The sequence below is a fragment of the Mobula hypostoma genome, chromosome 12 (assembly GCF_963921235.1).
Source record: "Mobula hypostoma chromosome 12, sMobHyp1.1, whole genome shotgun sequence".
Lineage (NCBI taxonomy): Eukaryota > Metazoa > Chordata > Chondrichthyes > Myliobatiformes > Myliobatidae > Mobula > Mobula hypostoma.
This window is the reverse complement of record NC_086108.1, coordinates 93,945,626-93,973,533: the sequence shown is the minus strand read 5'-3', so window position 1 is coordinate 93,973,533 and position 27,908 is coordinate 93,945,626. Positions and strand designations below refer to the sequence as shown.

At 41.6% G+C, this 27,908-nt stretch overlaps 1 protein-coding gene and 1 long non-coding RNA gene across 2 annotated transcripts; one reads left to right on the top strand and one right to left on the bottom strand.

Annotated features, from left to right (window-relative positions):
* The first annotated feature begins 24 nt into the window (after positions 1–24).
* LOC134355005 (uncharacterized) lies at positions 25–21,683 on the top strand. Its single transcript, XR_010019948.1, has 3 exons — positions 25–97; positions 637–753; positions 21,520–21,683. It is a non-coding gene; the product is annotated as an uncharacterized LOC134355005 (long non-coding RNA).
* Positions 2,516–26,559, bottom strand: dnttip2 (deoxynucleotidyltransferase, terminal, interacting protein 2). Its single transcript, XM_063064622.1, has 7 exons — positions 25,885–26,559; positions 22,654–23,447; positions 20,071–20,206; positions 17,362–17,457; positions 17,073–17,237; positions 15,754–15,863; positions 2,516–3,954 (listed from the first exon to the last, which is right to left on the bottom strand). The coding sequence occupies exons 1-7, from the start codon at positions 26,020–26,022 to the stop codon at positions 3,861–3,863; spliced, it is 1,533 nt and encodes a 510-aa protein (XP_062920692.1). The 5' UTR covers positions 26,023–26,559; the 3' UTR covers positions 2,516–3,860.
* Between the last annotated feature and the right edge of the window lie 1,349 nt (positions 26,560–27,908).

The window sequence follows — 27,908 nt, the reverse complement described above, 5'->3', positions numbered from 1 at the left end:
CCTGTGGGAGCTGAAGGAAGGACCACGGCACCCGCGGGACGGTAGATCAGAGCGGGGGTTGGATTCTGCGGAACCGGGGAGAGACCGGAGCACCGGGGTACGACACCAGGACGGAGGAGCGGACCAGGCGAGAGTCAGTGGGCAAGGGTGCGAGACCGGATCTGAGGAAGGATCGTCATATGGCGGAGCCGGATCGGGAAATGGGCGGGGGGCGGGTGGTCGAGGCCTTTGAACGGGGAATCGGGTCGGAGGTGGGCAGTGGGAGAAGTTGTTAGACGCGGGACCGGGCAGAGTCCGTCGGATGGGGGACGGGGCCGGAGTGGGAGAGGGGTACGAGATTCCGGAGTAGGAACTCCAATATTTCTTCTTGCCACTTGCAGTATTTTATAATTATTCATGCAGGGTTACTCATGTAACCCAGTGTAGGAACTGGCTCCTCTAATTTCACAAACTTTAAAAAAACTTGCAGCTACCGTAAAATGAAATCAATGTACTGCAGAAAACGCTGGGAACTCTTAGCACGTCGGACAGCATATTTGATCTGGAGCATTAACCCCACGTCTTCCTCTACAGATGCTGCCAGACTTACGTAGTGGGAAATTTATGTATAATTTATCATCTGCCTGTTGTCCGTAGCTACGTGTCGATTATGTTGCTGCAACCGATGTTTTCAGCGTACTTGTGCACTTGAGAGTGAACTCGACCTGGCACTCCCTATTTTCATTTCTCCGATGCCACCTCTCAATTCACCAGGTTTGCAGACTTGATAATTTCGAAATAAGTTAAGTTGGTTTTGTAATTCACCCATCAGTGACAATACTGAGCACTGAACCGTAAATCTTTACCATCCTTTTTTTTCCCGAAAAGCAGCGGATAAAGACCGGCGAGTTACATAAAGATGGGCAGGACAGGTATAAGCACTTGAATAGCTTTGTGGAGGGATCTGGGTCGAATGTAGGATATTGGGACGAGCCGGGCGGGTACCCTGGTAGGCATGAACTCCTAGGTCGAAGGGCCTGTATTCGTGTTGTATTGCTGTTTCTAAACTATTTTGTAGGTAGAAAAATAAACGATCTGAGCGTCCTTTACAGATAGGGTCATTTATAATGAGGAATAATAGCTGAGGAGTTTAATGTATCTGCCTTCATACATGAAGCCAACATAAACGCATAAATATTAGAGAATCGAGGGCCTACTGAGACAGGTGGACTAACAAAAAAAAGATTCTGTAAATGCTGAAAATTCAGAACTACACGAACTGCTGGAGGAACTCTTTCCCCAGTCACCTGGTTTCAGCAATCACCTGCCAGCTTGTACTCCTTCCCCTTCATATCCAGTCCTGATGAAGGGCCTTAGCCCGAAACGTGGACAATTTATTCCCCTCCATAGATATTGAACGAACGAGGTGTTGGTCAAAGTACTGGATAAATCGGTGAATTAAAAAGCTGATACATTCCAAAGACCCTCAATGATTTACACCCCAGGATTTTGAGAGTTAGCTTTAAAATTAATGGGTTCTCTGGAGTCATCTTCCAAAGATTCTGGAATTGTTGCTATGGGGACGGGGGGAAACAAATATGACCACAATTTAAATGTGAGACAGGGGACTGCCAGTCTGTTAGCAAAATGCCCTTAAAGTGCTGGAGTCCATTTTAAACGATGCAATAACAGATCACCTCGAATTGAGTCACCATGAATTCATGGGAAAAAATGCTTAGCTACCAGAATGCTTTGAGGATGTGGCTGGTAGAATAGACAAGGGAGTTTTTGTGATGGCCAATCCAAAAGAAAGTTCCAAAAGTCGGATGCATAACCATATAACAATTACAGCACGGAAACAGGCCATCCCGGCCCTTCTAGTCCGTGCCGAACTCTTACTCTCTCTTAGCCCCACCGACCTGCACTCAGCCCAGAACCCTCCATTCCTTTCCTGTCCATATAACTGTCCAATTTATCTTTAAATGACAACATCGAACCTGCCTCAACCACTTCTGCTGGAAGCTCGTTCCACACAGCTACCACTCTCTGAGTAAAGAAGTTCCCCCTCATGTTACCCCTAAACTTTTGCCCTTTAACTCTCAACTCATGTCCTCCTGTTTTAATCTACCCCACTCTCTATGAAAAAAGCCTATCCACGTCAACTCTATCAATCCTCCTCATAATTTTAAACACCTCTATCAAGTCCCCCCTCAACCTTCTACGCTCCAAAGAATAAAGACCTAACTTGTTCAACCTTTCTCTGTAACTTAGAAGATGACCCCTCTGATCCTCTCAGCTGTTCTCACAGTCCTTTGTAGGGACTTCAAGTCTGATGCACAACTGCTCCCATACCAGCGAGAGATGCAGCTTGTCAGGATGCTCAAAATGGTGCTCTTGTAAAACACAAACACGAGGAATTCTGCAGATGCTGGAAATTCAAGCAACACACATCAAAGTTGCTGGTGAACACAGCAGGCCAGGCAGCATCCCCAGTGTAATTATTAACAAATAAATAATCATGATTACATATTCCTATTAATAAATCACTTTATCCCACAAGTATGATCTTTAAGACATGTTACATTTTAATGGTTAACATAAATATCTTTTTATGGCTTATGACCAAAGAATGATTTCTGCATTCCCTGGATACTAAATCAAGCTCCTAATCATTAATTACATCTTACATAGTAAAAAGAATCCTTTTGTGCATTTCCAAAAATATAAGCTCATTGAGTCTGTTTTGCTGATTATTCCAGTTGCATTTTCAAATAAATCTATTGCATTATTTGACTTGCAGCCCCCAAAAAAACTTGTTTAATTGGGGCAAATTGTTTTGAACTGTGTTGTAAACTTCGTCCCTACTACAAAATGATTCACCTATGCAGAATATGGTCCTCAGGTGAGCCAGAATGGTGGTGTCCAATGGCTGTTTGATAGCTGGACGGCAACAGTGCTGGCTGCACCTAGCACCAATGCCTGTGTATGTCAACAATTAGCCAAATTCATTCAGTGCTCTCATTAAACGCAATCTCAGTGATAGCACTAAATATTTGGCTAATTTTAGTTGCTAATATGAGTATGAGGATCTTCACTAAGGTTTCTTTTAGGGAGTGGGAGAGACATGTTGGGTCTCTTTGAAGCTTGTTACATAAGCATGGCTGAAGGTCAGCCATGTAATCAAGGAGACTTGCATGGCCTGGATTTTGCCACCCCACTGCAATATGTGTAGTAGGTTCGGAGAGGTTTTGTCACGTAGCATGTACTGAGGCCAGAAATACAAAGAAAGAAGCTGGCACATCTGGGGCCAGTCAATCCACAGTATTGTACTTAGTTGTACAATATGTATTTAGTTCGACTAGAAATAACTTTTGCATATTAATTTAAAATGTTTTCCATTATATCATCCAAGTTTCATATTAAGATCAGAAAGCTAATAATGTACACCAGGGCAATTACAAGAAGGAATTCCTGGCACACAGAGTGCTCAGAACTCATACAGAAATGTTGTAAAGAATCCTGCTCTTGACTGTCTGTATTCAACATCTGCTGAACACACACACACACACACACACAAAGGTTAGCTGCATCTACAAATTAATTAACAATATTGCATGATTACAAATCTAAATAGGACTTATGAAGTTTCTTTATCACTTTTGACATATCTTCATTTCTTGAGGCTGGAAATTCATTCATGATACATATTTCAGCACTGCTGAATAGTTTTCATTTCTAAAATTGCCTGTAGCTAATTTAGCTAGTTTGCTTTTATAAATGGGGAGGAAATAGGAGTTGGTAGCACAGTCACTTTTTTAACCTTTTAATGTATTATTGGTTATGAAAATATATCGAGAATTAGGCATGTTTTTCTTCAGGTTTTATTTTTTAAATTTCTTCTTCTTATGGTACTTTTTGCCTGCTGCAAGTGCTGCCCTTTCTGTCATGATCTGTTGGTACTTTCTCTTGTTGTATCTGGAAAGAACAAACACAAATCAATTTTCCAAAATCTTTCCTTATTGTACATCAGTGCCACAACTGCTAGAGCTTACTCAAATATGATTCTCTTTCTTTCTTTCTTTCTTTTTAAATCTTTTTATTGAGTAAGTATACAAAAAAGGTAAGCCATATAAACATTAATACAATGTTAAAGTATAATAAAATTCCAAAAGATAACAATACCAAAAAGAAAATACTACAAACAATGTAATTTAAGCATAAGAAACCAAGATAACATAATAGTATACTAAATTTTATATATATCAATGGAAAAAAAGAAAAAAAAACCCCAAAAAAAAACCCACCGTGCAACTAACTAAAAGCAAAGCAAAGCAATGGGCTAACTTGAAACCAAACAGAGTTAAACTTAAAATCACGTCCTCAATCCCGACCTCCATTAAAACAGTGAAAAAAAACAAGAAGGGTAAATATTACATTAAATGAAAATATCGAATAAAAGGTCCCCAAATCTGTTCAAATTTAAATGAAGAATCATAAAGGTTACTTCTAATTTTCTCCAGATTCAAACATAAAATCGTCTGAGAAAACCAAAAAAAGGTAGTTGGAGCATTAAGCTCTTTCCAATGTTGTAAAATACATCTTTTCGCCATTAAAGTAAGAAATGCAATCATTCTACAGGCTGAAGGGGAAAGATTACTAGAAATTTTAGGTAGTCCAAAGATAGCAGTAATAGGGTGAGGAGAGATATCTATATTTAATACCTTAGAAATAATATTGAAAATATCTCTCCAAAAAGTTTCCAAAGTAGGGCAAGACCAAAACATATGAGTTAAAGAGGCTATCTGCCCCGAACATCTATCACAGAAAGGATTAATATGCGAGTAAAAACGCGCTAACTTATCTTTGGACATATGTGCTCTATGCACCACTTTAAATTGAATTAGGGAATGTTTAGCACAAATAGAGGAAGTATTAACTAATTGTAAAATCTGCCCCCAATCATCCGCAGAAATGGTAAGCCCCAATTCCTGTTCCCAATCTACCCTAATCTTATCAAATGGAGCTTTCCTGAGTTTCATAATAATATTATAAATCATAGCCGATGCACCTTTCTGACATGGATTAAGGTTAATTATCGAATCTAAAATATATATAGGAGGAAGCATTGGAAAGGAAGGAAGTATAGTACTTAGAAAATTTCTAACTTGTAAATATCTAAAAAAATGTATTCTTGATAGGTTATATTTATTAGATAATTGTTCAAAAGACATAAGGGAACCATCTAAAAATAAATCCAAAAACCGTAAAATACCCTTAGTCTTCCAAGTTTGAAAAGCGCGATCCGTAAAAGAGGGAGGAAAAAATATGTTATCTAAAATAGGGATTGCTAACCCGAATTGATTAAGATCAAAAAATTTTCTGAATTGAAACCAAATACGCAAAGCATATTTAACGATCGGGTTAGAGACCTGCTTAAGGCGTTTCGAATCAAAAGGAAGAGATGAACCTAAAATAGAACCAAGTGTATAACCCTGAACAGATTGTAATTCCAATGCTACCCATTTAGGAATAGATAGTATATCCCGGTCAAGTAACCAAAATTTCATATGTCGAATATTAATAGCCCAATAATAAAATCTAAAGTTAGGTAATGCTAAACCTCCATCTCTCTTAGCTTTCTGTAAATGTATTTTACCCAGTCTCGGATTCTTATTCTGCCAAATAAATGAAGAAATTTTAGAGTCGACTTTATCAAAAAAAGATTTAGGAACGAAAATTGGTAATGCCTGAAACACATATAAGAATTTTGGCAAAAAAAACATCTTAACTGCATTAATACGACCAATCAAAGTTAAATATAAAGGAAACCATTTAGATGAAAGTTGAGTAATATGGTCTATTAATGGTAAAAAGTTAGTCTTAAATAAATCTTTATGTTTACAAGTAATTTTAATCCCAAGATATGAAAGGTAATTATTAATCAATTTAAATGGAAATTTATAATATAAGGGAAGATGTTTATTAATCGGAAAAAGTTCACTCTTACTAAGATTTAATTTATAACCTGAGAAAAGACCAAATTGTGCTAATAACTCTAAAACAGCAGGAATAGATCTCTCAGGATTAGAAATATATAAAAGTAAATCATCAGCATAGAGTGATAATTTATGGGACTTTAATCCCCGAGTTATCCCAGTAATATTTGAAGATTCTCGAATAGCAATTGCAAGAGGTTCTAATGCAATATCAAATAATAGGGGACTAAGAGGACAGCCTTGTCGAGTACCACGAAAGAGAGGAAAAAAAGGTGAGTTTAAAGAGTTAGTACGAACCGAGGCTACAGGGGAGTGATATAACAGTTTAATCCAGGATATAAATTTCAGGCTAAAATTAAACATTTCAAGCACCTTAAATAAATAAGGCCATTCTACTCTATCAAAAGCTTTCTCGGCATCTAAAGAAATAACACACTCAGGAACATTTTGTGAGGGAGTATAAACGATATTTAACAATGTACGAATATTATAAAAAGAGTAACGACCTTTAATAAAACCCGTTTGGTCTTCCGAAATAATAGAAGGAAGTACTTTTTCTAGTCTATTTGCTAATAACTTAGAAAAAACTTTAGAATCAACATTTAATAAAGATATTGGTCTATAAGATGCACATTGAGCAGGGTCTTTATCCTTCTTTAGTATTAAAGAAATTGATGCTCTATTAAAAGATTCCGGAAGTTTACCAAGTTTCAAAGAAGCCTCAAAAACCTTATAGAGCCAAGGAATCAATAAAGAAGCAAAACATTTATAAAATTCAACGGTAAACCCATCAGGGCCAGGAGCTTTCCCCAGATTCACAGAAAAAATAACATTCTTAATCTCATCCATTGTAATGGAAGTATCTAATAAAGAAGACATATCCTGTGAAATCTGAGGAAAGTCTAACTTATCTAAAAAATCATTCATATATTTAGAATCTCGAGGAGACTCTGATTGATATAAAGAAGAATAAAAATCACAAAAGGTTTGATTAATCCCCACATGATCCAATATCAATCGATCATTTTGGTTATAAATCTGATTGATTTGAGATTTAACATAATTAGATTTCAATTGATTAGCCAGCAGCTTGCCAATTTTATCACTGTGAACATAAAAATCACTTCTTGTTTTCTTTAATTGGTTTACAATCGAGGACGAGAGTAGTAAACTGTGTTCCATTTGAAGTTCAGTTCTTTGTTTGTATAGCTCCTCAGAAGGAGCCATAACATATTTCTTATCAATTTCTTTAATCTTGTCCACAATTGCCATCTCCTCCTGCTTCTGTTTCTTCCTCAAAGCAACGGAATACGAAATAATCTGACCCCGAATATAGGCTTTAAAAGTGTCCCAAAGAGTGTTAACCGAAATATCTTCTGTATGGTTAATTATAAAAAAAAGCTCAATCTGTTCATTCATAAAATTAACAAAGTCCGAGTCCTGAAGCAACAGCGAATTAAAACGCCATTGTCTATTGTTTGGTATATTGGCCATAATTTTAATAGAAAGCTTAAGTGGAGCATGATCCGAAATGGTTATAGAATCATAATCACATTTAATCACTGAAGGAATGAGACGAGAATCAATAAAAAAATAATCAATTCTTGAATAGGAATGATGAACATGTGAAAAAAAGGAAAAATCTTTTTCCTGAGGATGCAGAAAACGCCAAATATCCGTCGACCCAGAATCAGAAAGGAAAAAATTAATCAAATTTGCAGATTTATTAGGTAAAGTCCGTAAAGGAGCCGAACGGTCCAAAGCTGGAGATAAACAGGTATTAAGATCTCCGCCCCAAATCAATGAAAAGTCGTTCAAATTCGGAAACTGATCAAACAATGATTTATAAAATTCCGGACAATCCATATTAGGAGCATAAACGTTAACCAAAACTACTTTTTTATTAGTAAACCACTAACCAATAAAAATCTACCATTCGGATCAGAGATAATATCCTGTTGTATAAAAGTAACTGAGGAATCTATAAAAATAGAGACGCCTCGAATCTTAGCATTGGAGTTCGAATGAAATTGTTGTCCCTTCCAGAATTTGAAAAAAACGTAGTCTGTCCCCCCTCCGTACATGGGTCTCTTGTAAAAATAAAATTTGTGCTTTAAGTCTCCGGAACACTTTAAAAACTTTTTTTCTTTTAATAGGATGATTAAGACCATTAGTATTCCAGGAGACAAAATTAATAATAGACTCCATAAATCCTAAAGTCAACCCACAACAAGGAGGATTGACAATAGGCGCGACCCACAAACCCGGAGAGGAAACAGAACATACAAAAGATACCGGGGAAAAGGACGCAACCAGTACTTCAATAATATATATAGCCCAAAGAAAAACAAACTAAAACGTGAAGCCCCTCCCGCCACCCCCCAGCCCAAGACCCCAAGGCAAAATCTAAAACAGACCCGCCAGAAAGAAGCAAGCGCTAAAACTACCCCCATGACTTCCGGTATACGCTCCCTAAAAAAAAGGTATAAATATGAAAAGGATCAGCTAATTGTAAAACAGTAAAAAAAATAAGTAAAAAAAAGTTAACTCAATTAGAATACACACAGAACAGAACAAAAGCCGGAAAATATATATTAAAAAAAAACCACAATAAACCTCAAACTCATGAATAGACACAGCAACAAAAAAAATAGGATTATTAACATAAAGTGATTATAAAAAGCAAAACAGAATAAAATTTAAACAGAAACTACAAAATTTAAGGCCGCACAGGAAATATGTAAGATGACAAAAGGGAAGTAACCACCCAGAATCCCCTGGGAAAAGAAAGAAATGACGCAGTTAAAAAGAAAGTTTAGTAGCCATATTAAGAAATCGAAAGTAAACTTTTCTGCCCAAATAGGGCACAGAAAAGTTAAAACCAACCAATTCACAGCCTCCGATCGACGGAGAAAATTAAAAAGAAAGCAATTAAGATGTTGGAGATGAAAGTTGATCCAGATAACTCTGGGCATCCGATGGAGAATCAAAAAAACGAAGGGCTCCATCTGACATGCGAATCCTTAGACGTGCAGGGTACAGCAGCGCTGGTCTTAAATCCCTCTTATAGAATTCCGACATCACGGATCTGTAACGGACCCGTTGGTCCCAGATTGGTTTACTGAAATCTTCCACGAATCGGAACTTAAGATCCGAAAAATCAATGAAACCTTTAGATCGAGCGAATCGAAACAGTCTCTCCTTGTCTTGAAAGTAATGAAAACGTAAGATAACATGCCTAGGTCTATCTGACCTAGACGAGTATGATGGGATTCTGTGAACACGATCCAGTAGCGGTGGTTGGTCAGGAAATACAGTAGGGAATGCATCTTTTAAAAGTTGGGAGAAATATTTCATGGGGTTGTTACCTTCAACGGCTTCCCTCACGCCAATCATTCGTAAATTCTGCCGTCGCATTCTAGATTCCAAGTCAGAGTTTTTAAAAGTCAAAAAGTCAAGTTTCTTCTTCATTACATTAATTGTTTCTTCGATTTTCCCCATCTTAAGCTCACTTTGTTGCGCGAATTTTTGAAGATCAGATATAGCCGACTGATGTTCCGCAATACATGTTTGCATCTTATCAATTAAATCGGCAATTTTCTGGAAATTAGTTGAGATTTCCGTATGAATCAGGTCTTTAACAAAGCCTGCAATTTCCGTACGAATCATCTCCCTAACAGAGGTTGAAATTTCCCTCTGAATTAACTCCGCTATCGCTTTCAAAGTCACCGGTGATTCAGTCGGAGGGAGATCCGTAGCTTTCGGTTTAACCGGAGGTTTACCATCCTTGCCGTCTTTCTCGTTCTTAGACATAGCAGATCTAAGTTCCATCCAGTTGTCGGAGAATTCAGTTTAATTCAAAGTATTGTAAGAGTTGATGCCTTAATGGTTAATTAAAGTATAACTGACCATAGAGAAAAAAAACTCAGAGGTAATGGAGCGAGTCAAGAACGCGACTTCACTCCATGAGCGCTACCGGAAGTCCCCCGATTCTCTTCAAACCTACATCAACAATTGAACATTTTCAGTTTAACGCCATGTTGCTAAAAAAACAGATCAAAGCCAATCTCATGTGACAGTAGTTAAGCAGATTAGTAAGGGTGTCACAGGTTATGGAGAGAAGGCAGGGAGAATGGAGCTGAGAGGGATAATAAATCAACCATGATGAAATGGCAGAGCAGACTCGATGGGCTGAATGATCTAATTCTGCTATGTTTTACGGTTTTATGAAACATTACAATCCTCAAGAAAAATAAAAGATGGGGAATATCAAAATAAGCTTAAACTGCAGTGCAAAAAAGCTTGTTTAATAGGAAAACTTCACGGGTGTTCAGGCTCATTCTGGCATCCCAGCCAGCGGCAGGAGCAGGCCACAGTGATGAGGTTTCTCACAGGTCAGTGATGCAGTGATACTTCTAACTTCCACCCAGCTCTCAAATTCACTTGGTCTATCCTGGACACTTCTCTCCCCTTTCTCGATCTCTCAGTCTCCATCTCTGGAGACAGACTGTCCACTGACATCTTCTACAAGCGCACTGACTCTCATAACTACCTCAACTATACCTCTTCCCACCCCGCCACATGCAAAAATGCCATTCCCTATTCCTAGTTCCTCCGACTCCGCCACATCTGCTCCGAGGATGAGGTTTTCCGTTCCAGGACATAGAACATAGAATAGTACAGCACAGTACAGGCCCTTCGGCCCACAATGTTGTGCCGACCCTCAAACCCTGCCTCCCATAAAAGGCCCCACCTTAGATTCCTCCATGTACCTGTCTAGTAGTCTCTTAAACTTCACTAGTGTATCTGCCTCCACCACTGACTCAGGCAGTGCATTCCACACACCAACCACTCTCTGAGTAAAAAACCTTCCTCTAAAATCCCCCTTGAACTTCCCACCCCTTACCTTAAAGCCATGTCCTCTTGTATTGAGCAGTGGTGCCCTGGGGAAGAGACGCTGGCTATCCACTCTATCTATTCCTCTTATTATCTTGTATACCTCTATCATGTCTCCTCTCATCCTCCTTCTCTCCAAAGAGTAAAGCCCGAGCTCCAAATGTCCTCTTTCTTTAAGGATTGTGGTTTCCCTTCTGCTGTCATCAATGATGCCCTCACCCGCATCTCCTCCATTTCCCACACTTCGGCCCTCACCCCATCCTCCCGCAACCACAACAGGGACAGAGTTCCCCTTGTCCTCACCTACCATCCCACCAGCCTCCGGATCCAGCACATTATCCTCCGCAACTTCCGCCATCTCCAACAGGACCCCACCACTAAGCACATCTTTCCCTCTCCACCTTCCACAGGGAGCGGTTCCTTCGCGACTCCCTGGTCCACACGTCCCTCCCCACGGATCTCCCACCTGGCACTTATCCCTGTAAGCACAAGTACTACACCTGTCCCTACACCTCCTCTCTTGCCACCATTCAGGGCCCCAAACAGTACTTCCAAGTGAGGCAACACTTCACTTGTGAGTCTGTTGGGGTCATCTATTGCATCCAGTGCTCCCAGTGTGGCCTCCTCTACATCGGTGAAACCTGACGCAGATTGGGGGACCGCTTCGTCAAGCACCTCCACTCCGCCCGCCAAAACAGACAGGATCTCCCAGTAGCCACCCACTTCAACTCTGCTTCCCACTCCCATTCAGATATGTCCATACATGGCCTCCTCTACTGCCATGGTGAGGCTAAACTCAGGTTGGAGGAGCAACACGTCATATACCGTCTAGGTAGTCTCCAGCCCCTTGGTATGAACATAGAATTCTCCAACTTCCAGTAATTCCCTCCCCCTCCCTTCCCCTATCCCTATGTCACTCTGCCCCCTCCCCCAGCTGCCTACCTCCTCCCTCTTGGTTCCGCCTCCTTCTACTACCCACTGTGTTTTCCCCTATTCCTTCTTCACCTTTCCTGCCTATCCCCTCCCTGCTTCCTCTCCCCCACCCCTTTATCTTTCCCGTTACTGGTTTTTCACCTGGAACCTACCAGCCTTCTCCTTCCCACCCTCCCCCCACCTTCTTCATAGGGCCTCTGCCCCTTCCCTCTACAGTTCTGACAAAGGGTTCCGGCCCGAAACATCGACCGATCTTTTCCACGGATGCTGCCCGACCTGCTGAGTTCCTCCAGCGTGTTGTGAGTGTTGCTTTGACCCCAGCATCTGCAGATTATTTTGTGTTTAAGGCTCTGGGTAAGCTTCTGTTAAGGTTCCCATTTCTTTTTCTCTCTTACTGTACCTAGTGTGGTCACTGGCTGTTGTGTGTTCTTCATGTTGGATGTTGGATCCTGGGAGAGACGGAGTCTCCCAGGGAACTACATCTGTGTGAAGTGCATCCAGCTGCAGCTCCTTGAAGACCGTGTTAGGAATCTGGAGCAGCAGCTGGATGACCTTCGGCATGTACAGGAGAGTGAGGAGATCATCAATTGTGAATAGGCAGTTAGCGCAGAGCACCCATGACTAGGTTACTGGCACTGAGCATGGTTCCATGGTGCAGAAGAGAAAGAGGGAGATGAGGAGAGTGGTAGTGATAGGGGACTCAATAGTCAGGGGAACAGACAGGAGTTTCTGTGGGCATGAAAGGGACACCTGAATGGTATCTTGCCTCCCAGGTTCCAGGGTCAGGAAGGTCTGGGATCACATCCACAGCATTTTGGAGAGGGAAGGAGAGCAGGCAGATGTCTTGGTACTACTGAAATAGGAAGGAAAAGCAAAGATGTCCTGAAAAGAGAATTTAGACAGCTAGGCAGAAAGCTGAGAAGCAGGACCTCCAGGGTAGTAATTCCTGGATTGCTGCCTGTGCAGATTAATGGACGGCTGAGAAGCTGGTGCAGGGGGCAGGGGGTCAGGGTCTTGGATCACTGGGGGAGGTATGACCTATACAAAAGTGACGGGTTGCACCCGAACCCGAGAGGGACCAATATTCTCGCGGGTAGGTTTGTTAGAGGTGAACCTACCCGCGAGAATATTGGTCCCTCTCGGGTTCGGGTGCAACCCGTCACTTTTGTATAGGTCATACCTCCCCCAGTGATCCAAGACCCTGACCCCCTGCCCCCTGCACCAGCTTCTCAGCCGTCCATTAATCTGCACAGGCAGCAATCCAGGAATTAGAGGTTAGAGGTGTTGGGGATGGTGTAATCTAATTTGGCGGGGGGGGGGGTAAGAACTAGAGTGAAGGGACTCAGGATAGGACAGATGATAAAAAAGCAAAGATGGCATGTAGTCAGACTGTTAGGAAGTGCAGGCAAATGACAGGTCAAAATTGCAGCCAGCAGGATGAGGATTGGGGATGCAGAATCAAAAAGGGTAGCAAATACTGTACTCAGTGTTATATCTCAATGCACAGAGTATAAGAAATAAGGTGGATGATCTTGTTGCACCATTACAGATTGTCAGGTATGATGTTGTGGCCATCACTGAATCGTGGCTGAAGGATGGTTGTAGTTGGAAGCTGAATGTCCAGAGTTAATATGTTGTATCGGAGGGATAGAAAGGTAGACAAAGGGGGAGGCATGGCTCTGCTGGTAAAGAATGTCATCAAATCAGCAGAAAGATGTGACATAGGATCGGAAGATGTTGAATCCTTGTGGGTTGAGTTAAAGAAACTGCAGGGGTAAAGGGACCTGATGGCAGTTATATACAGATATACATCCGTAGCTGGGATGTGCAGCACAGATTAGAATGGGAAGTAGAAAAGGTGTGTCAAAAGGGCAATGTTATGATAGTCATGGGAGATTTTAACCTGCACATCGATTGGGAAAATCAGGTTGGTAAGGGATCTCAAGAGAGAAGAGTTTGTTGAATGCCTACAAAATAGCTTTTTAGAGCAGTCTTACTTGAAATTTGATGGGGAGAAAGTAAAGTCTGACCTAGCAGTATTTCAGTAGAGTAAAGGAAATTGCAGTGGTATGAGAGAGGAGTTGGACAAAGTAAATTGGAAGGAGCTGCTGGCATGAATGACAACAGAGCAGCTTCTGGAGAAAATGAGGAAGGATGTATTCCAAAAATTAATAAATACTCAAATGGCAAAAGAGTACAACCCCCATGGCCACAAGGAAAGTCAAAGCTAATGTAAAAGCAAGGGAGGGCATAAAACAAAGCAAAAATTAGTGGGAAGATAGAGGATTGGGAAGCTTTTAAAAACATACAGAGAACAACCAGAAGAGTCATTAGGAGAGAAAAGATGAAACATGAAAACAAGCTAGCAAGCAATATCAAAATGGATAGTAAAAGTTTTCTCAAGTATGTAAAACATAAAAGAGAGATGAGAGTGGATATAGGACCACTAGAAAATGAGGCTGGAGAAATAACAATTGGGGACACAGAGATGGCAGATGAACTAAAGGAGTATTTTGCATCCTAAATGAGGGAAGAAAAGTGAGTGCAGTTACTATTACAAGGGAGAAGGTGCTCAAAAAGCTGAAAGACCTAAAGGTACATAAGTCGCCTCTACCAGATGAACTGCACCCTAGGGTTCATAAAGAGGTAGTGGTAGAGATTGTGGAAGCATTAATGATCTTTCAAAAATCACATGGTGCCAGAGGTCTGGAAAATTGCAAATGTCACTCCACTCTAAGAAAGGAGGAAGGCAGCAGAAAGAAAATTATAACTAGTTAGCCTGGCCTCAGTGGTTGGGAAGATGTTGGAGTCAATTGTTAAGGATGAGGTTATGGAGGTGACACAGGACAAAGTCAGCATTGTTTCCTTAAGGGAAAATCTTGCCTGACAAACCTGTTGGAATTCTTTCAGGAGACTGCAAGTAGGATAGATAAAGGGGATGCAGTGGATGTTGTATATTCGGAATTTCAGAAGGCCTTTGACAAGGTGCCACACATGAGGCTGCATACCAAGTTAAGAGCCCTTGGTATTAAGGAATGTTACTGGCATGGTTAGAGCATTGACTAATTGGTAGGAAGCAGCAAGTGGGAATAAGAGGATTCTTTCCTGGTTGGCTGCTGGTGACTAGTGGTGTTCTGCAGGGGTCGGTGTTGGGACCGCTTCTTTTTATGCTGTATATCAATGATTTAGATGATGGAATAGGTGGCTTTGTTGCCAAGTTTGAGATGATACGAAGATTGGTGGAGGGGCAAGTAGTGTTGAGGAAACAGGTAGGCTGGACAGATTAGAATGGACAAGAAAGTGGCAAGTGAAATACAGGTCAAGAAAAATAAATTAAAATAGTTTCTTAAGGGTGAAAAATTGGATCTGGATACTCAGTACACAAATGACTAAAAGCTAGTGCACAAATACAACAAATGGTGTCCAGCAAGGACAAATGAAATGTTTACCTGTGTCATGGAATTCAGAAGTGAAAGGGCAATGCCTTCAAGTTCTGAGCACCACAACTCAGTAAAGATATCATTGTCCACCAAAGGAGTATAGCAAAAATAATCACAATTGATACGGCCAAAAGGAGTTCAATTAAAAAGATTTTTGATAAGCCTGGACTTATTGTTATCTCAACTTAAAAAGAGCGTAATTTTTAAAAATTTAAATGATTTAGAGGATTCAGTGGCATCTGATACTGAGAAACTCTCCAATGAGAACAATCCAGAAATGCTGAGCAGGTGGCCCACTTAACAATCAAATCAGAAAGTTGTTTTTTACACGAGTTTTGCAAATCTTAAATGCCATCCCTCACATAAACTCTGAATACTTGCTTAATTGAAAGTTTAAATGTTTTAAATAGTAGCTTTGTTAACTAAGAAGTGATGCAGAGAAAATTCAGTGGTGCAGACACACAGATCAGGAGATTTTCTTCTGTTCCTATATATATGGAAAGGCATACCGTCGGAATTGTGCATCCGCCAGCAGCTCCTCCACCATCGTCTGTTTTCTTTGCTTCTTAGGTAATCGAGAATGATAGAAATCTGCTGGATTGTCCAGAACTTCACCAACCTATAAAAGATTTATATGAGTGGTTACACATTGTAACAATCATGATACATTCCAAACAAATTGCTGAAGCACATATCACTGGATGAATTCATAGTCTAAAAACATGTTAGATTCCAAAGTATTAATAAACATACTGTATTTCATTTATTAGTGGAGAATTTTTCCTAAAATACAAAATATTTTTGATTTCTCTTACTTTTGCCAAAGGAATAACATTTCACATTGCTGTTCACAAGTTGCCCATTGGACTAGGTGCTGATAATCGACAGAACCTGCGGGCTGGTGCTAATGACCAGCTGAAAGTATGAGGTTTAAGAGACGCAAATGCTTCAGGGATTTGATAGAGCGAGAGAAGAACCATTATTTCCTTAGGGGAGGCGTCAATGGAGAGAGTATTATTTCATTAAGTCAAAAATGAAGAAGGTGCACCCTTACATCATGAAATATTTTTCCATGAGAAGTAATGGAAAGAGCCCAATGTGTTTTTTAAAATAAATTGGCATCAAACCCAGAATAGTCAATAAGCAGTTACAAGGAGAATGAAACCATGAACAACTTTACCCTCACCAATTATCCAAACCAGGTAACTTTTTCTGAGAATCCCAATGTGGGAACAATCTAATTTAGTTCAACTCTATCAATTCAAAGCCAATACTTCAACTCTACTCCAAAGAGATTTTTCTAGTCTAGGCAGTACGCAGTTTACTTGAAAACTGGTTTGAAGTTCTTCCTACAATGTGAGCCTATTTAGGAACAGTAGACTCTCTCAAGTCAATCTCTTATCAAATGGATACAACACATATTATCCCAATCATAATGCATTTGTGGGTAACTGTGAACTCAGTATCCATCATGCTTTCAAATGACCTTCTGTTTCCAGCCTCCAGGTAGATAAAGACTTAGGATTTAAGGTAGTTTATTTGAAACGACCCAGAGCTCCACTTCTGTGTCTATAATGTTGTGTTAAGTTACAACAGTCAGCAGAACAATACCAGGCATGAGTCACAAGGTGATGGAGTTCCCACAGCGTCTCACTGGAGGAACTTCGAGTCAGAGAAGTACTACTAAATTAGCAAGCTTGCATTAAGAGGAATTACTACCAATGCAGATGTTGGTAGCTTCTGTTCAGTGTGCCAACAAACTGTTGTATGTTATTACCTAAACAAAGCTTAATTGTTATACAGCACAGCTCACCTACTGTGATCATACCTGGAAATACTTAGGGAAGCCATCTCTGTCATTCTTCTTGTAGAAGCGTTTAGGGTCAATGGCAGCTCTCATTTTTAAGACCTGTAGATCCATCTTCAATTCATCTGTTAAATCAGGAGCTTTCATGTTATACCAACTGTCCCCTGCCGTCTTTGCACGCTCTTTCTAAATGTGGAAAAATGATCAATAATAGGATGCTATTAAAGAGCAGAATATCCAAAGGAACTATTTTACTTTGAGCCTTGTTTTTAAATACATTGCAAGTAGAATGCTATCGTCTCCGACTTACCCTGCGCTGTTTTTTCAGTTGGCGTTCAGACACCTTCAGAGCTGGAACATTATCTTGTTTTTCAAACTCTGGTGTAAGGATGCTATTTTTTAATAGCTAAGGAACAGAAAGAGCAAATTACAAAATCTTCAAACAGAAACCACTGTTACTTGTTCAAATTCTACACTGACCAAATGCATCATATAGCACCTTTACCAAGGCAAAAAGATCTTAAGGCATTAACAAATAAAAAGTTAACAGTAACCACATCAGAAAATTTTAGAAATGCAGGCTAAAAGCTTGGTCAGAGGAGGTCTGAAGGAGAATCAAAGGATGAAAAAAAGGTAAACATGGAAAGAAAGTTGGAGGAGCAAGTTATGACTAGCAGCTGGAAGTATGCCAGGAGTGTGAAGTATTTCAACTTAGAAAGGGCCAAAGACTGTAGGAGATTACAGTGATTAAATGTCACTCCAGGCATTTAATAGAAGAAATTAAAGCTTTTCCAGGAACCAACATAGACCACAAGACATAAGAGCAGAACCAGGCCATTCGGTCCATCAAGACTGTTCTACCATTCCATCATGACTGACTTATTATCCCTCTCAGTCCCTTCACCAGCTTTCTCCCTGTAACTTGGACACAATTATTAATCAAGATTTACTAAACCTCCACTTTAAATATACTAATGACTCAACCTCCACAGCTGTCTGTGGCCATGAATTTCACAGACCCATCACAATCTGGTTAAAGAGATTCCTCTTCATCTCTGTTCTAAAGGTATGTTCCTGTATTCTGAGGCTGTGTCCTCTGGTCCTAGACTCCCCTACTATAGGAAACATCACTGACACATCTACTTGATCTATTTATTATACTATATCACTTTATTATTTGATAGGTTTCATTAAGATCCCCTGCCTGCCTCCCATTCTTCTAAACTCCAGTGAGTACAGTCCCATAGCCAAACTCTTCTCATATGTTTCTGGGATCATTCTCGTGACCTCCTCTGGATCCACTAACTTATCACCTGTGGAACTGGAGGAGCCAACACACTTGACCACCATCAAGAACACCTACTGCGTTACTGCACACCCAGACTTTGGAACACTTACTGCGCCATCCCACACCCACACTTTGGAAACTCTGAACCTGGCTATACTTCTGCTCCCAGCGTATAAGCAGAGACTAAAGCCCACAGCACCAGTGGTCAAGGGAGGCGGAGAGCCGGAGGACTGCTTTGAGTGGTGAACTGGACAATATTCAGTGATTCAGCTTCAGGTCTGAATGAATATACCAGAGTTGTCACCAACTTCATCAAAATCCCAGTGGATGAGCGTGTGTTTTTGAGAACATACGAAACATTCACAACTCAAAAGCCGTGGATGGATCAGACCGTAGTTTGCTGAGGACTAGCTCTGTAATATTCAAGACCAAAGACCTACAGAAGACTATCTTAAGAGTGAAAAAACAATTCTGATTGAGGTTAGAGACGGAATTGGATGCACGTCAGCTCTGGCAGGGTTTGCAGGCCATTACTTCTGACAAGGTGAAACCTAACACTATGAATGGCAGTGACGCTTCACTCTCAGATGAGCTCAACACTTTTGTGCACACTCTGAAAGAGAGAATAAAACTACATCTACGTAAATCCCTGTCGCATCCAGTGATCCTGTGATCTGTTTTTCTTTTAAAAGGGAGTGAACTCTCTCAAGGTGTTAGTTGGTGTACCTGGTAGGGCTCTGAAAACCTGTGCTAACCGGCTGGCAGAAGCGTTCAAGAACATCTTCAATCTCTCACTGCCGCAGCTGGAGGTTCCACCTGCTTCAAAAGGGTGGCAATCGTACCAGTGCTCAAGAACAACAGGATGAGCTGTCTAAATGACTATCGCCCAGTGCCACTCACATCTACTGTGATGAAGTGCTGACCCTCTCCAGCAAGCACAAGGGATGATTATGACCAGATTTAAGTTGGAAAAGGGGCAATCTAATTTCTTTTGACCTCAGATATATGATGAGGAAGGAAAGGTGATGCCCAGTTAACATTTCAGATTGACGACCAAATGTGATTAAACTTGTAGGGAGAGAAAAAAAAGAAAGTGATGGAAGGAACAATCAATAGCTGTGATTGAGTGGAGAGCAAGAGAGAAAGCAATGAGGAATGGGCGTGAGAGCTTGCTCGTTGCAATCTCATTCGAGGAAATGATCAGGGTCACGTGAGATCATGGGAGCAGCTGGTGTATCTCCTGGTTATGCAACCACTGATGCCAGGCAATCTCTGAAGAGCATTGATAATGACCCATCTTGTAAAGACACTGCCCAGAAAGCAGCTATGCATACCACTTCTGTAGAAAGATTTGCCAAGAGCAATCATGGTCATGAGACAATGATTGCCTACGTCAGACAACACGGATGATGAATTATCTTAAATTATGGAGTTCTTCTCTGCAGAGATGTTCTCTGACCTGCTGCCAAACTAACAAACTTTCATCCTCTTTAAGAGCTAGCCTCTTCAGTCTCTGCCCTATCACAGCCACTTTTACCTCTCTCCAGCCTTTCTCCAGCCTCCTCTGTAATTTATAGCATTTGTACTAAAAGGTTATCAATCTGATTTCTTTTCTCCCTCAGAGATGCCACCTGTATTTCAGTGTTTCATGCATTGTTTTTATTTCCAATTTCCAGTGGATTTCAATCAGATTGATTGGCAAGAAGGTCAGAATGCAGCTAAACATCTTACCTCATCTTTTTCATTTTGATCCTTAAGATTTTTTATGTCTTTGGAATTGGTACGCTTGTCAGCATTAAAATTTATGTAAAGGCCACCTAGTGCCTTGAGATTTAGTCCTGTATCAATACTGGTTGAAGAGTCTATTCTGAAACATATAAACAAGGTTCCATTAATATTTGACAAGTTTTCCAACAGTTTTATCTATAAACTTTGTAACATTTAAAACAGGAACCAAAGATTAAGGCATCATTGCTTCGATTCATACTGAAGGCCATGTCTTTGTCACCTGAGCATAGTCAGCTATCATACATCCCTGCTCAACTTCTCTGCCTACACGAACATTTCGACTCTTTCCAATAGCACTGGAAGTACTGGGGGTGCCCTGGTGGGAACAGAATGGAAATGTGATCCCTGATCAATCCCTGCATTCTTATCGTTGAACAATAATCCCAACTGGAACACGTCTGCTGTTACTGCAGTTACCAACAGGCTTATTTTTCATCTTTCTGAATTATTTTACTCTTTGATTTCCTCCAGAGGAAATTTAAGAAATTTCTCCCTCATACGTTTCACCTGAGATTAAACAGAATTGTTATTTTGAACTAAATTCTGCTTAGTTTCAGTAAACAGCTGTATTTCAAGGCTTTGGCCAAAATGAATATATTTGAGGTGATGCTTATGGTTTGAATTTTACTTTCAATACTTGAATGTAAAGATTATAAGTTATTTTTAAATGACATTTCAATTCACAGTAAAAGATCATGGTAATAACACAAGACTGGGGCGGCAGGGTAGCGTAGTGGTTATAGAGTATCAGCGACCCGGGTTCAGTATCTGCCACTACCTGTAAGGATCTTGTACGTTCTCCCCAGGACTGCGTAGGTTTACTCTCACAGCCCAAAGGCATATGCGTGCCTTCTGGTAGTCATTGTAAATTGTCTCATCATTAGGCTAGGATTAAACCGGGCGATTGCTGGGTGGTGTGGCTCGAAGGGCTCAACGGGCCTACTCCGTACTGTATGTCAATGAAATAGGGCATCATTGGAGCGTAGCGATTACAGCAACGCTACTACAGCTCAGGCTGTCAAGAGTTCAATTCCAGTGTCCTCCGTAAGGAGCCTGTGTGCACGTGGTTTTCCTCCCAGTGTTCTGGTGTCCTCCAGCAGTCCAAAGATGTACCGGTTAGTAGGTTAGTTGTTCTGTGATTAGGCTTGGGTTAACATCAGTGGGTTGCTTGGTGGGCCGGAAGGGCCTGTATCTCTAACTAAGTAAACGCACGAATGAATAAATAAGTCTTTTCTAAACTTCCAATTCCATTTAAATTCAAGGTGAGTGTAAACAGATTGCATTTTATTCCAATTTTGTCTACTTACTGCAAGGACCATTTAGTTTTGGAAATTGTCTATTACCAATAGTCATGATATTATTTTTTTAAACTTTTATTTGATTAACATACAGCACCCTTCGAGCCGTGCCACCCAGTAATCTGCCAATTTAATCACGGGACTATTTACAATGACCAGCACGACTTTGGACTGTGGGAAGAAACCCGAGCCCCTGGAGGAAACCCACGCCGTCACGGAGAGAATGTATGGGCAGCGGTGGGACTTGATCCCTGCTGGTACTGTAAAGCGTTGTGCTAATCACTACGTTTCCGTGCTGTGTGACTTGTTAGTGTACAATGACTAGTGTCTTTTACATCAACTCATTCAGTGCTTTTTGTTGGCCAAAACGTTCTGACCTCTGGCCAGCAGGAAACTGCAGGCAATTTCCTCCCCACTCTCACTTCCATGACTACACGTGACAAGGAAGTCAGAGAAATGGGTGGAGATCAGATGTGTGTGTTATGTTGGTGGACCATTTCCGTGCCATTTCTGGGGAAGCATGCAAAAACTAGGGATACTGGGTTAGACTGAGCACAATTAACATATATTAACACAATTCACTACTTTGCAACTGTTAACCAATATTTAAATCTTTTCTAATACAGGTGTGTGCCACTTAACGTCCATTCGATATGCATCGGATTGCATATACGTCCGTAGTCCCGATTGGAGAATGTGACATAGCGGACGTACCAATTTTGTGTATAGCGCGTCTCTTAAGTGTAGTAGCATTATCTCTCTGTTTAATTTTCTTCTGAAAATATTACCGTAAAGTGCAACATGGCTTCCAAACGCAGCAAAACCACTCCTAGTGATAGCAAGAGGCAAAGGAAAAGTATTGATTTGGAAGTGAAACAAAAAGTTATTAAACAATATGAAGGTGGAAAACCAGTTAATGCTATCGCTCGGAATTTAGGCATGTCGCACCTGACAATCACGACGATCCTGAAAAACAAAGAAAAAATTCTCGAAGCTGTTAAAGGATCAGCTTCACTGAAAACTACAAGGCTCACGAAAATGCAAGGGGGACCTATATCGGATATGGAGAATTTGCTAATGACATGGGTTTAGTCAATACAGGTACACTACGGTACCCCATGTAGGTTTGCTAAGTATATAATAAGGTGTTCGCATAATGTCCAAACCACATAACATCCGATTTCACAGAACGTATCGTGGACGTTAAGCGACGCATACCTCTACTTACAGTCTGGACTTGGTGTTCAAAATGTCCTCTTCTTCCTCTTCATCCTCTTCTTCGTCGATAAAATCATCTTCATCCTCTTCTTCTGATTCTTTGCCTCTGTCCCCAGTTTCTGCCTCACTTTCCTCACTATCCTCTTTTCCACTCGAGTCCAAATAAAATTTTCTTTCTTGATCTATTCCAGGCAGTGTGTCAATTACAAAGAGGTTGCTATCCTTTTCCGAAGGACTTCCTGCTGTTACAGAAGGAATGGCAGACTGTCCAGGAATAGCATCCCTGCTGGATTCTACGTCACTGTTGCCATCAGGCAGACTATTTTGGTCTTCATCACTGCTAAGCTGTAAACTGATAACATCGGGAGTCTTGCAAACTAAACTGCCTCCTTTATTTTCTTGATTATTTGTCTTTTGGTCTATTTTATCACCAGTTTCATGTATCTTGGTCTCCGAGTCTACATTACTTTCTATATTAGAATCATCGCATTCCAATTCATTGCTGAGCTCCTTTGACTGGACTGGACTGGACGACGACTTATCCTCTTTAGTTATTTCAATACCAATTTTGAAACCTTCAACTTCAGTCAAATTTTCCTTCTTGGTTTTAGCCTCATCTTCTATGTCGTCGAATCGGCTTTCTCCTGGCTGCACTGGACTGGGTTGCGATTTAGCCCAAACAACGCGTTTCTCTTTCTCTCGTACTTTGTTGTTGAATTCAGATTCAGTACAGCTTTCTGTATTAGCTTCAGACCTCCTACTCCTGCCCTTCCTTTGACTGGCCGGTGTTCCAGGTACCGCTTCCTAAAAATAAAGAATTATGGGTGCACTTTTAATTTTTCAGTGAAGATGAACAATAAAGAAAAGGCAAGCTTCAGTATCTACCATCACTGGCTCTCTTTTGAGAATTTATTGTCAACACTAACATCTTTTGCATCATACATGAAACAACTTTTTTTGTACCTCTTTGTTGAAGTGAGCAGAGAGAGGCATGATTGGCCATTTAGGAATGCAATGGGGAGAAATTTCTTCATGCAGAGGGTGGAGTTTTTTTTAACGACAATGGCTACCCTAAGCACAGTGTTGTGCGCCATTTCAACTCCCCTCTCCATTCCCACACCAACCTCTCCGTCCTTGGCCTCCTCTACTCTAGGATGAGGACAAATGCAAACAAGAGGAACTGAAGCTTATATTTTGCATGGGCTATCTTCAACCCAACAGCACAAACAACCAATTCTCCAATCTCAGGTCCCTCAGCACATACGGAAACTGTTGGAGCCTATGACATACAGTCTGAATCTCGATCGGAGGACAATCATGCACTGTGCCGTGTCCAGAGAGCTGCCTTGTGGAGATCAGACACTGGGGGTGGGGGTGTTGGGGCGGGGGGAGGTCCGAGAACACAAGCTGACTTGTGGAAAAGACCAGAAATGAACAACTCTATCTGGAAGCAGCAAGGAAGATTGAAGTATTGAGGTGAATGTGGAGGGGGTCAGAGACAGCTCGGACCCAGATGGGCGGTAGCATTCAGACCCAGGCCGGGGCGGGTGGCGTTTGCCCCTGGATTGGCGCCATTAGGACCCAGGTTGGCAGTCACTCTTTATGGAAGGTCCGAGTTCATGCGGCTGCTCTCCTCATATATAGCAAAAAGACGCCTCCCATATTCTGAGATTTATGTGATTATTGGATTAAGGGGTCGGGGATTGTTATGTGTAGAGGATTGCTGATTGTTTTTGTGGCTGTTTCTTGCTGCAGGTGAGGGGGAGTTGATGTCTTTTCTTTCATCAACACTCATGATTTTCTGTATTCAGTGTCTATCAGGAGTAGACAAATGCCAAAGTGTATTGTACATGTATATTTTGACAATAAAATAAACCTTTCTCACATCAAACTAACCCTCCCTTCTCCATCAGTTGGAAGAGTGTGTGAGTATGTATTGTCATTTTGGGTTGAAACCTTGCATCAGGTCTGTATCATTCCTCCAGCAGGTTGTTTATAGCTCCACATTCCAGTATCTGCAGTCCCTTGAGTCTCCTGTTTCCCAATTTCTTTCCTTCCCGCACCTGATTCCAACTGCCTATCATCCACATACTGTACCCAGCATCTCCTCCAGATCCCAGCACCTGCATCCTCATATCACCATCATCACTTCTCATTGTACTCAATACAGCAGTGCAAAGAAAGGAACGAGGGGCATGTATCCTCTTGGAGATCGTTACCATCAAACTGTACCCAACAAATGCTCCTTCAGGTTCATAACAAAAGATCCCACTTCACCATTTCAAGGAAGAGCAGGGGAGTTGTTCCATCTCAGTCCTCCCCAGGGTAAGGCAGAATACCGTTCCTTTGAACAGTTTGTAACTCCAACAGTTCACAAGTCTGAAATGCAGTCGCAAACCAAGTTCCCTGGCTGCAGAAGATACTTGCAGCCCTACAAATACTCACTTTATGTACAGGCTGTACACAAACCAAGGCTTCAGAGACTACAGATGGAATCTGAAGCAAGAACAAATTTGCTGGAAGACCTCAGCAGGTCAAGCAGTGTCAGTGGGAGGAAAAAGAATGGTAGACATTTTGGGTTGATACCCTACATCAGGATAATCAAATGTCAATAGTTCCTTACAGCCCAAAAGATGCTCCTCAGACTGCCGAGATCCTCCAACAGATTATTTGTTACTGTACACAAGTGTACGGTGGTGACCTGCGGTGGAACTATATTCTGCCCAATACCCTACCCTAGTCAGGGTACCCCAACACATTCCTGTGTGCAGGTGCTGGTTGTCATAGGCAAAGAGAAACTCAGCAGGAATACAACCCCTTCGGCCCAACCAGTCCATGCCGACGACGGTGCCCACCCAGTTAGTTCCAATTTACTGGGTTAAATCTATATTTCTCCATGAACCTACCTAAGTGCTTCTTAAATTATACTACTGTGTCTGCCTCAACCACTTCTTCTGACAGCTCGACTGGCCACCACCTTCATGAAAAATTTGCCACTCGGGTCGTCCCCTGTGTTTGAAGCTGACACATTTCCAGTGACCACACCTCGGGTGAAGATGAAGCGGACAGACTGAAGTCTCCTGCCACTGGCCCTGTCCCGGCCACGAGCACTCGATGCCTCCCACTCAAGCTGCACCGCCTGCCCCAATTCCTGCCTGCAAACACCTAAGTGCGATCCTTCCTACTTCCACCCCAGCCTGCCCTGCACCGGAGAGGAACACCAGGTCATCCCCGCACTTACCAAGGAGACCAGAGTCCGCCGGCCGCTCCGCGTCTGCACCATCTCGCCGGCCGACTGCACGCTACTTCCGCTCGGTGTCCCACCGAGAGGTTCCCTCGGACACTTCCGCCTGGTGCCACCGCGAATCGGGCACGCCATCGCTCCGGGCTCAGGCAGCGTCTATGGAGGGAAGTGGACGGTGAACCTTGTTCCAGGTGTTAGCATCTGCAGACTGTTGTCTCTGTCCTTTTACTGCGTCGCCAGCGATTGATAGCGAGGCGAAACAAGCTCCAGTCGGCTCAGTGAGGTTTATCGTCAGGCTAACTGGGTGTTATATTTATCGCACTTGTATACACAAACGTTATTTTACTCAACTTCAGTCATCAGTGGCATTACGTTGCTGTAAACCTTCCCTGTTAATATAGCATCCTTTCTGCTGATGATACTGCCGCACTATGAGTGATGTATTGATGTATTTCATCCTCTGCAGGTGGATTGGTCTGACGCGTTCCGTTCTGCACTGTTTAAATTTTACCCTTTATTTAATTACTGCAAAAATGTGCACTACGCAGAATTACATTGAACTATTTTGTCGGCGATTATTCACAACCGAGGATGAACTTGGAGGTCACTATAGTAGCCATATCCTTCTTACTGTAAATGGACTATTAACATTTGTTATAGGGAAGATTTTACCGTTGTGTATTTCTAATGATTAAAAAAGAATTGCAGTACACTGGACAAATTGAATTGAATTCACTTTATTTCTGACATACTTCACGTACACGAGGAGTAAAAATCTCCGCCTGAATGTGCAATTTATAGTAATTTATAATAAATCGTATGTGCAGTAAAGTATTCGACAGAATAGTCAATATAGTTTAGAAATACAATTGTGTTAGCGTGAATTATATCAGTCTGATGGCCTAGTGGAAGAAGCTGTCCCTGGATCAGCGTGAAAATAATGGATTGACTAGAATAACACACAGCTGAGAGGAAATTTCTTTAAAGCTTTGATATTCTCAAATTTTCTTTTCAAGAGGGTTGTGAAGGATTTGCAAATTAAATATTAAGCGATCCAACGGATGTGGACTTAATCCAGGAAGGAGGCACTGAGATCAAAACTGTATGCAGCCTGTGTAATCCTTCAATCCCTGTGTAATCTCTCAATTATAGCAAGACGTTATTCTTGTACTCCATCTCTTTTGCAATGAAGGCCACTTGTTTTATTTGTTAACTTTATTCCTTGTATGAGGATATCCAGATCTCTCTGAACACCCGGGTTTTAATGGCTTGCCAATCACACAGTTTGATAGGAATAAAACCAGAAAAAGATATCTGAATATTTTCTCACCTTTACCTCATCTGGCAACTCCCTCTGCCCCCCCCCCCCACCCACCCCAGATTATTTGATGTACTTGGTTTCGTTAGTTTGTCGTAGCTGGGGGGAGTAGTGGGGATAAGCTCCCATTATCCATTAAATGCTTCCAATGGTGAGCATCTCAAATAGCCTCTATCAAACAAGTCCATCTCCTGCCTTTCGCGTGGGGCTTAGCTACTGAGCTTGGCGGAGCTGTTTCCACCGACAGAAGAAAGGGCGAAGGCAGGTTACTGGGTGCCTTAAAACCAGTGGCTTTGGGCAGATGGGGCTCATCAGCCGTGGTTGGCAGCTCATCTAGAAGGAAAACTCCGATCTCAAATCTCTTCTGCCTGGTGGGTAAACCTGAGGAAAAATCCGGAGATGGAGGCTCAAAGGCGGTCCTACATCGAGTTCAGCGCCGACTGGCAACTCCTGGGAAGCCAGTGTGCCAAATTGTATCAGTCTCTGCTGTTCCACTAGATTCCTCAGCTGTCTGGAGTGGGGGAGCCTGCTGCTTGGGCAACAGTTTGCTCTCCGTATCGTACTGCCCTGATTTGCGTAGGCAGCTAGAACACAACATCCACGGTTGACCCTAATCAACAGAGGGCCCTATCTCCGCTAGTTGTTAGGTTCCCAATAAAAATTCAGAGAGTAGGAGGCTCAGCAAGACTTTTATCCAATAGGG